At 42.2% G+C, this 10640-nt stretch overlaps 2 protein-coding genes across 7 annotated transcripts in view; one reads left to right on the top strand and one right to left on the bottom strand.

Annotated features, from left to right (window-relative positions):
* The window catches only part of LOC116845785 (HIV Tat-specific factor 1 homolog), a 28966-nt gene extending 25030 nt beyond the window's left edge, over positions 1-3936 (top strand). For 4 of the 5 annotated variants that reach the window (XM_032818877.1, XM_032818875.1, XM_032818878.1 and 1 more), the window contains exons 5-7: positions 1325-1511; positions 2946-3082; positions 3492-3936. In XM_032818877.1, coding sequence (XP_032674768.1) covers positions 1325-1511; positions 2946-3082; positions 3492-3618 — 451 coding nt within the window. In that variant the 3' untranslated portion in view covers positions 3619-3936. The remainder of the gene's footprint in view (positions 1-1324; positions 1512-2945; positions 3083-3491) is intronic. The other variant, XM_032818879.1, reaches the window with a different exon arrangement.
* Positions 3937-5420: 1484 nt separating this feature from the next.
* Positions 5421-10640, bottom strand: part of LOC116845826 — an 8301-nt gene continuing 3081 nt past the window's right edge. The window contains exons 1-2 of one of the 2 annotated variants that reach the window (XM_032818961.1): positions 8145-8336; positions 5421-7644 (exon numbers count right to left, since the gene is read on the bottom strand). In XM_032818961.1, the coding sequence (XP_032674852.1) occupies positions 5737-7644; positions 8145-8255 (2019 nt within the window). In that variant the 5' untranslated portion in view covers positions 8256-8336 and the 3' untranslated portion in view covers positions 5421-5736. Of the gene's footprint in view, positions 7645-8144; positions 8337-10640 lie in introns of those variants that run through there. The other variant, XM_032818963.1, reaches the window with a different exon arrangement.

Genomic DNA, 10640 nt, shown 5'->3' with positions numbered 1-10640 from the left:
TATATATATATATATATATATATATATATATATATATATATATTCGTGTTGTTACTTTCGGATACATTATTGAGAAACACTTTCTTTAGTCTTACTTTCCTGTGACAACACGAGTTTCTTATACAATATAAACACAAGTCATGCAGCACGTGCGCGTAGCACCTTGTTTATGTATTGTTTGACGCGGAGAAGGTTATCAGGTGTACGCATTTCCAACGTAAGTAGTTTAACGTTGACATGAAAGACAACACATTATTCTACTTCTCTATAATATGATATGTTTGTCAGTGTGTGCATTAAGAGAAAGGAGTGGTTGACTTAATAAGACACTTTGCTTGAACAAACGAAGCAAATGTTCAGTCGACTGAATATAATTGCTATACGATGAATTATCAATTGATTCAATAATCGCGATTTAGTCAGTAATTATAATATATTAACGCAACTCGTTGCACTAACGCATAATTTATTCAATAAATATAGTTTATTCAATAGGTAGTTTATTCAACAGATTCAATTTTATTGAAGGCAGATTCAACTGTCTTTTTTCTTAGTGTGTATTAGGCATTATCAATTAAAGTTTTCTTTGACTAAAATAATCGGCAAATTCAAAATAAAAATTAATTAATTGTCAAAATCAATCGTATAAAACCGCAAATAATTTTATCGATTGATGAAATTAATTATTAATCAAACTTTGATGTGTATGTGTGACTGATTATACATATTGATGAATAATTAGTTTTATCAAACAATTAAATTATTTGTGATTTTATATATGACAATTGATTAAATTTGATTATTGACTCGCCGATCATTTTTGTCAAGGAAAATTTTAATCGACCCAAAACTGGTGCTTATGTGACGTCTCGAAATTGTTAATTCCGAACGACTCGAAGTTCGACGGAATTCGCAGGCTTGAATCGAAATTTCGGCTCGGCTAACGACTCGTTCTCGATCGTGCTGCTCGACAATTTGTGCTGCATCAGCGACGTTTGTCGGCATCTTTAGCCATTAAGAAATGTCACTTCCAATAATGACAGCAACGAATTGACGTGATTCCGTGCAGCTCGGAGAATCGACAGATGCGGAGTCACAGCGGCCGGTCCGATGCTCGCGATCGTATGCACACGCGGTTGTTAACGGTAGATAAACACCGTTAACAGCATCAAATATCGCAGTTACTAATGAGAATTTATATATATAGATTTAAACGGGTTCTCTCCCGAGGAATCGGGCACTCCTTGTTCGTTCGGTCTAAACACAGTTGACTTTTATCGTGGCATCTCATCATCCCGGTGTCTCTTTTCTCCCGTGCCTACAGACTGTTCGATTGGCGACCGGAGCGTATGCGGGGTGAGCCGTTGAAGTGCGAAAGAGTCGTCATCATAAAAAATCTTTTCACGCCGGAAGATTTCGACGAGGAAGTCCAGCTGCTTTTGGAATATCAGCAAGACATCCGATCAGAGTGCCTGAAGTGTGGTGACGTCAGGAAAGTTATCATCTATGACGTAAGTTTTTCCTCTTTTTCTTTTTACTCCTCTTTCCTTCTTTGACATGCGCGATTACGTAGGTGCTATTGTGCCGTGAGCCCTGACCTATGATTAATAGATCCTTTTGGCACCGACAAGCGAGAAGCCGTGTATGCATATTACGAACGTGGTCGCGCTCACAGACTCTTGACACACCTAAAACCCGAGACTGTCGACCGCCGAAATCGTTTCTCTTTTAAACCGAAGGAGCTTCCTTCGCGCGCCGTATTTTTAGCCGCCGAATTTCACGGAATAGACGAGAATGGAGAAACGCCTCCCCGAAAGGGGATGCCCTTAGTCCCATAAATTGGCGAGAGGCGAGAGACACTCCTAGTCTCAGCGCCTCAGCCGTGAAACTATTCAATGTCAAAGTGCATTCCATGCGCACGACGTGTCGACTTTTCCCCCTTCTTTTTCCCTCTGTGTCACCTTGTTTTTCTCTTTTTTTGCTCTGTCTGCTGCGTATTTTTGTTGTCACACTTGTGCCATACTGATATTTTCTTGTCCATTTCTTTTGTTGACAGTTTGTCTTGATAACCGACTTAATTAAGCTATAAGATTTTATTTGAATGTCTAACTATCGACCCGTTGAGAACGGGTCGTCGAATGTTATAACACGTCTCGATGCCGTAATTGTCGCAACACACGCTCTAATTTTAAGAAAGCGATAACCCACGAAACATCATCTATGTCCATTCTGTCGTATTCTTCTTTTTATGTTGGTCGTTGTGCGAGAAATAGCAACGACTTCAAAAGCCACGCGCGGAACTTCATTTTCCGTCACCTAATTTACCATAGGCATCCCACTACTGTTTTTTTCTCGCTCGTGCGAGCACGTGTTACTGTCACCGTGTTCTCGGTGAGTCATGGCCCTTTGCTGTCGTGCTTGGTGTAAAGTACACGCTTGCTAAAGCGATGGATCAAAGGAAATCCGCTGATAATTTTGTGGAATTTCGGGCCGTCCTTCCGCAAATGAGAGGAAAAAGAAACCGGCCGCAGATGTCGTGTTAAAATTATACTCGACCGAGAGACGTGTCGAATTATAACTGACGTCAGGAACAAAGTACGAGTCCGCTCGAAATATTTGCATATTTTTTTATTTCAATTTATCGGATGAAATGATCGATTTTGCGCGTACAAATGTGAGAGATAGCTACGAAGAAATCGGCAGAGGGAACAGTCGGAAAGAGAACATATCATTAGGACGGATTTCTGAGTAAATCTCTTCGAGATTTACCATAGATCTAGCAATCCTCGGCAGATCCTGCATAAGAAAATTCAAATAGTAAGCTTTACTTATTTCTTCACGTATTTTCTTTCCGTGTCAACATTTACTATCATAGTCAGTTTTTCGTTAGGAAAAGAAAAAAGAAAACGAAACGGCTTGCATAAGACTCGCTGTTTTCTTCGCAGAGACATCCTGAGGGTGTAGCGCAGGTCACATTCCGAGAGCCGGCAGAGGCGCAGGCTTGCGTGCAGCTTCTGAACGGTCGTTGGTTCAGCCAAAGGAAGATCTCGGCGGAGATCTGGGACGGCAAGACCAAGTATAAGTAAGTTCTCGCATTGCCGCTTTCTACTATACCGGCTTCAGGATAGGTACTACCGATGGTAGCTGATGCAGACATCCAAGTTGACCGGGATTCAGATATCCCTAAGACTTATCGAAATCATTCTCTTTTGTTGTCCAAAATTATATCCGCGCGAATAAGCATGTCGCGAGGCCGAGCATAAATCATCCTCGAAAAGTGTCCTCATTTCTCGCTTATCATGTGAATTGAGCACGCTTCGCGTTATCCATGTCACTTATTCGATGTTGGTAAAGCCTGCATGTTCATTCAGCACCAGATACCTTACTCGACGTAAGACTCCTCGACGTTAATATTCCATTAAATTAAGTTGAACTTGAAAATGAAAGACGAGTTACGTAACTAAAGTGATTATCGAAATGTGTTCTTTTAGAATTACAGAGACTGATGCGGAGATCGAGGCACGAATAGACAAATGGGACAAATACTTGGAGCAGGAGGAGCAGAAGAAGGAACAAGGGATAAAGAGTAGCAACGAAGCGCAAAAAGCGACGCAATAAAGAAAACATACAGAAAAATGATCGGTAAAGTCGTAACCGTGTCTCCAAATCTATTTTTCTTTTTTTTTCCTAAATTTCAAAAGTCCTTGTCGTCCTCTTTCGCGCTAAATATTAAATTTCAGATTTTTTTTTTTTTTTTTTTTTTGAGTGGGGGCACTTTGATAAGAGACAGTGACAGAGAGAGCTATGATTAATTAATCCTGGCAGGACGACAAGGTTATGATTGTAAGTCACTCGCATTTTTTGTTGGTAAACCAGCGTTACAAATGTATTAGTATATTGTTAGTCTCTGTTGCAACAATAAAGATATCTCACGGATTTGTCTTTCAGCATCGTATCCAACTGTCATCCAAAAAGATCACGTAATTATAATAATTAGAAGATACATATTTGTACTGCTATTTAATAAGAACATTGAATTCAACATATTTACAACGGCCAATAATCGAGCAATTAAAACGAAGCTTGTTATGATTTCTTTATATGAGAGTGCGTATCCTGAAGAAATATGGTCGAAGCGAAAGGTAAGGACGATCCGCGGAAGTGGAAAAGAGGCAAGTAGCCTGTCTCGGAATTCCTTAATTTGCTATTTCGACGTTCCTGGCAATATCCTTTCGTCGGCGAAAGAGCGTCGCTGCCGAACTGTCAAAAAACGCGATTTACAGCATCCCCGGGCCGCGGTGTCTTTTCTTCGGCGATCTGGGAGCGAATCGCTCGTCGAAGTGATTCACGTCGTCCGCGGTGAAAGCTACTTACTAAAGATACTTCGAAGCGAGTCAGCTTGGACGACGGAGAGTTAATGATTGCTCTTGTTCGCAAGTTATTTCTCTCGCGATTTCAAGCTCGCGAGTTATTCTTTGGGGATTACCTTGCGGTATGCGCCGAAATCGCCTTGAGATAAATGCAATATCCGAAATTCTTACGCTTGTTCGTTCGCGCGTGTACTTTGATGTTCCAAAATGTCCGAATTTCGCAAATCTTGGACACGTGAACTGATCAACTCTCGATATCCCCTTCCCAGAATTCTCCTCGCTTCTTACACCCGTAATTACATCCCTTTTGCATTTCTTTTCGTCATATCAGCGTCAAATGACTGGATCACCGTTCGTTTTTCAAACGGCACACGTGGCTAGAAAGAACAACACCTCGAAACGCGGGGGTTCATTCGAGCGATGTCTTTGCATCTCGCTTCCTATTGTCCGGCATTTATTCGGGCCACATCCCCTTCGCGGCGTCGCGAAGGGGATAAAAGCACGAACAGCGGCATATTTCAGTCGTCCCGTGCCATTCATGATCCGGACGAAGGGCAAGGGCGACCCCATCCGGTAATATCACTGACAAATTTAATGCCCAGCTATTAGACAGCGGGGGGTGCACCTCCCCCCCTACACTGTCTCCCCATTGTCAAAGTGGCCACGTGCAGGATGACTACTGTTCCTGGCGCAGGCGAAAACGTTTAATCGTCATGTCCCGGGCTCTCCCGCGAAAAAGCCCTGCGCCCTCGCCACGCTTGTCGAGACTTATTGGATTCGCCTGTCGTCCGGAGAGCTCGGGACCTGCTAAGTTACACGCGAGATTAGATATCGGCCGGTAATGCGAGTCGTAATTTGATACGGTCAAGTGTCTGCCGAGACATTATTCTTCACTCGCGACGATCGTCGGTTTATTTTACAAGTAGGAGTCAAAATTAATTAACGGAAATACAATTTCTCGAATTTACTTGTACAAACTTCCGAAATTGGAAGAAGGTTTCAAGATGTTTGCAGGATGTGTACGGAACCATAAATATAAATGCAAGAAAGTTTCCAATAAACATAATTTATTTAAATAAAATACGTAAAATGTATACGTATTATATAATATATGCTGCCTGTTAAAAGGACATAAAAGCCTCCATAAGTCATAAATAACATGTCTTAAATATAGGTGAATACAATCGAACAATCGTACACAGTTGGTACAAATGCAAATGCAACGTTAATAATACCAATAGTAAGAGAATAAGTTAGAATCTTTGATAAAATTATATATATATATATATATATATATATATATATATATATATGTACATAGCCGATTTAAATATAGAGGGGACTTAATACTCCTTAATGAGATTTCCTATTCTTCGATGAGCTCCGCGTCATCTTCGTCTTCGATATCCTCGGCTTCTCTCCTAAATCGGAAGCCACCGGTCACGCCGAACGACGGAGAAACTCCGTGACCTCCACGACCCGGTTGAAGCTGGCCAGAACCTCTGATAAAACCGTTATTGCCGAAGTTCCTCTCAGCTTGGATACCGACGTGCGGTTGCGCTCGTTGACCAGGTACTTTACTCACTCCTCCGAAAACATCCGTCCTCATACGATCATTATTGTGTATGTTACGATTGAAGTTGAGGTCCCAGGTAGGTTGCCGATTCGGCCCGCTTAGAGGTTGTGTTCCCTGGAAGTTTATCGAGTTTTGGGGATCGGCTTCTCTCCTGAATCGGAAGCCACCGGTCACGCCGAACGACGGAGAAACTCCGTGACCTCCACGACCCGGTTGAAGCTGGCCAGAACCTCTGATAAAACCGTTATTGCCGAAGTTCCTCTCAGCTTGGATACCGACGTGCGGTTGCGCTCGTTGACCAGGTACTTTACTCACTCCTCCGAAAACATCCGTCCTCATACGATCATTATTGTGTATGTTACGATTGAAGTTGAGGTCCCAGGTAGGTTGCCGATTCGGCCCGCTTAGAGGTTGTGTTCCCTGGAAGTTTATCGAGTTTTGGGGATCGGCTTCTCTCCTGAATCGGAAGCCACCGGTCACGCCGAACGACGGAGAAACTCCGTGACCTCCACGACCCGGTTGAAGCTGGCCAGAACCTCTGATGAAACCGTTATTGCCGAAATTCCTCTCAGCTTGGATACCGACGTGCGGTTGCGCTCGTTGACCAGGAACTTTACTCACTCCTCCGAAAACATCCGTCCTCATACGATCATTATTGTGTATGTTACGATTGAAGTTGAGATCCCAGGTGGGTTGCCTATTCGGTCCGCTTAGAGGCTGTGTTCCCTGGAAGTTTATCGAGTTTTGGGGATCGGCTTCTCTCCTGAATCGGACGCCAGTGCTCACGCCGAACGATGGAGAGACTCCGTGACCTCCACGACCCGGTTGAAGCTGACCAGAACCCCTGATGAAGCCGTTTTTACCGATGTTTCTCTCAGCCTGGATACCAACGTGCGGCTGTGCTCGTTGACCAGGTACTTTACTCACTCCCCCGAAAACATCCGTCCTCATACGATCATTATTGTGTATGTTACGATTGAAGTTGAGGTCCCAGGTGGGTTGCCTATTCGGCCCACTTAGAGGTTGTGTTCCGTGGAAGTTTATCGAATTTTTTTGGGGATTGGCTTCTCTCCTGAATCGGACGCCAGTGCTTACGCCGAACGACGGAGAGACTCCATGACCTCCACGACCCGGTTGAAGCTGACCAGAACCCCTGATAAAACCGTTTTTGCCGATGTTTCTCTCAGCCTGGATACCGACATGCGGTTGCGCTCGTTGTCCAGGTACTTTACTCACTCCTCCGAAAACGTCCGCCGTTGTACGACCATTGTTGTGTATGTTACGATTGAAGTTGAGGTCCCAGGTGGGTTGCCTATTCGGCCCGCTTAGAGGCTGTGTTCCGTGGAAGTTTATCGAGTTTTGGGGGTCGGCTTCTCTCCTGAATCGGAAGCCACCGGTCACGCCGAACGACGGAGAGACTCCGTGACCTCCACGACCCGGTTGAAGTTGACCAGAACCTCTGATAAAACCGTTATTGCCGAAGTTCCTCTCAGTCTGGATACCGATGTGTGGTTGCACTGGTTGGCCAGGTACTTTTCCTACTCCTCCAAAAATGTCCGTTCTACTGCGGTCATTATTTGCGATATTGCGGTTGAAATTTAAGTCCCAAGTAGGTTGACGATGTGGGCCAGACAAGGGCTGGGAGCCTTGGAAGGTTATTGAGTTTTGGGGATCGGCTTCACGTGGAAATCGCGGTGTCTGTAAGCAAAAGATCAGCAGTTTTTAAAATTGAGTTGTCATTGAAATTCACGAAATAAATTTTTTTCTTCATTCATGTATCTGTCAAGGTTTTAAACTAAGATATTCCATTCCAATCAGAAATCCCAAGTGCAATAGGTTTCTTTATGAGTCACGTTAAGCGCGAGGTAATTACGGTGCGATTGCTGTAATGAATCTATTGTCGCACATCAATAATTTGCCACGCTAAGCGTCAGATAAAGTGATATCTAATCGTGAAAAAAGATATATTATCCGTACACGATTATTCAAAATTCATATTAATGATAAAACTGTCTTTTCTTTTAGTTTTCCGCGATTCCGCATTGATAAAAATCCGGGTCGACGAGAAAAATTATAATAAATTATAATAAAAATTATAATAATCATTTTTCAAGCGTGATTTTCCGTTTGGAACGGTCGTAGTGAATTTCATCACTTTAATAGCAAAGTCTCTCGTTTGAATATTAGTAATTACTTACATGTGGTAGAACCGGTCCGGTCAATTGCGGCGGCGCTTGATCCCCAGGTAAATTTGCGCTTGCATATGCGATAGCACATGATAAGGCCAACAGTGAAACTAGTAGCTTCATCGTGAACACCGACTATTCTTCTGGGATGGTCGTGAATGCTCTCGGTTGAAGTAGTGAGTGACTTCTGTGCCTGTTCGATCAATCTCGGTTGCTTATATACGCATTTCGCACCCGGGGATATACCTAGGTTCTCCCGAGGGTGCCCGTTGCGTCACTTATCTGTCTGGGTATTACCCAGAGGAAGCCAGTGTGCGCCTAAGAGTTGAGCTCACGCGTGTCATTATCGCCGGGGAACCCTGGCGACAAAAAGACTATGCTCGCGCGCTATCCGAGCGCTGAACGTGTATATCGCTTGACACTTGCTCCTTTACAACGAACGCACACAAATCGCACCTGCGTTTCCTCGAAAATGACGTCACTTTATTACGGGATCTTTTCGCTTTATTCACGTCGGCATAACTGTTAAGATAGTAGGATGATTTTTGCATGAAGCAATTTTTATTCATTCATCAACGACGAATGTAAACGTTAATGAAATGACAAATACGATCATTTATACGTAAAAATGCAATAATCGTGCATTTCCTTCATCTCAGTAATAGATCTTAGTAATAGATTTGGATCCACAAATTGAGTAAATTTATTAGAATGTGGGTATGCAATTAATAGAATTAAGCGTGCACATACATATATTCGGAGAAAATTTTATAGCAAAAATTACTATAGAATTTTGTAAGACTTTCTTTTGATAGACCTTGCTGTTTAGACTGCATTACTAGAAATATAGTAAAATTGTAAAGATTTCGTATGAAAAAAAAAACTTGTAATATTCTCTTTGTATATATATATATATGTATGATTTTTATAATTGAGTTTCTCTCACTATTCTGAAAAAAATATTTTTAGAATCTCAAACTGTATTTCTTTTTTGTTTATAAAATACGCATACTTATATATTATTGGATACACGATACTTCTTATAACATTGGCCTATCAATCTTCATAATATATCTTTTAAATCCGAAAGTAGCAGTTTTGCTAAAAAATCGTCCTATTATCTTAAAGGTCATTCTTATATTTTTATCTCTCTCTTTAGACTATTTAGATAACATAAAGTGTGTAAAAATGATATTTGAGCAACAGTGCAATATGATAAATACGAATGTATTTAGTTTTGCGTATCATGTATATTCTTGACACAGCGAGATAACGAAAAGAAAAATAACACAAGAGATAGCTCTCGCTACGCAATCGGCGCGAGAGTTCACTACCATTCGCGAGACGGGATTCCCTTAATGAGAACGGCGGGAGACACGTCGACGGTAGCAGCTGCCGTCGCGCGACAAAGCGAAAGATACGGTTGTAAAAATAAAGACGCGGTGAAGTCCCGTGCGAGGCGATTGCGTGGACCGCATGTCTCATAAAAGCGCGAAACCTCTTCGAGACCGGCACAGAAGTTTACTGTTCGTGAGACGCTGAACTACCATTGAGTCTTTCAATTAGTATTCAGAATGAAGCTGCACGCTGCAGTTATAGTTCTATTATGTGTCGTTGCGTACACAATCGCTGAAAACGAAAAATATCAATGGTCTACTTCGTATGTGAGTATATATATACGTATAGTAAATTAAATAATTTATTAAATTCAATACTATATATAGTTTATTTTCAATGCAATACAGAATGCATTAGTACTAGAATGCATTACTTTATACACTGCGATTCAGTCATTGTTTAAAATTTATAATAAAACAAAAAGTTACAATTTAATAATTGTCGAGAGACACGTAGAAAATAAAATTTTAATCTCGTGAATGTAATTTTTAGTCACTGCCATATCGTCGCGATACTGATGTTCAGAATAGTATTGCCGCGAACGTAAATGAGGAGGAAGTTCCGCAACTGTTGATCGATGCGACTATTAACAAATATCTCTTGGACAACGAAGACACGTCCAACGATCTCATCGAAACCGCGAGTGTGGCTTCCGGATCTGAGCCACAATTGAACGGCCAACTGAACATTCTGCATAAAATCGATGAAGAAGATTTGCTTCGTGTTTATGGTGATCTGGAGCCGAGTGATTATTCATCTCACAATTCCGAACTTAGCGGTATATTCCGATTCAGGAGAGAAGCCGACCCCCAAAACTCGATAAACTTCCATGGAACACAACCTCTAAGTGGGCCGAATCGGCAACCGTCTTGGGACCTCAACTTCAATCGTAATATACACAATAATGATCGTATGAGGACGGATGTTTTCGGGGGAGTAAGTAAAGTACCTGGTCAACGAGCGCAACCGCACGTCGGTATCCAGGCTGAGAGAAACATCGGTAAAAACGGCTTCATCAGGGGTTCTGGTCAGCTTCAACCGGGTCGTGGAGGTCACGGAGTCTCTCCATCGTTCGGCGTGAGCACTGGCGTCCGATTCAGGAGAGAAGCC

This window comes from Odontomachus brunneus, unplaced genomic scaffold, assembly GCF_010583005.1.
Source record: "Odontomachus brunneus isolate Ranch 3 - 2012 unplaced genomic scaffold, Obru_v1 Obru_scaffold_058, whole genome shotgun sequence".
NCBI classification, from domain to species: Eukaryota; Metazoa; Arthropoda; class Insecta; order Hymenoptera; family Formicidae; genus Odontomachus; species Odontomachus brunneus.
The sequence above is the reverse complement of the archived record's forward strand: the minus strand, read 5'-3'. Positions and strand labels throughout refer to the sequence as shown.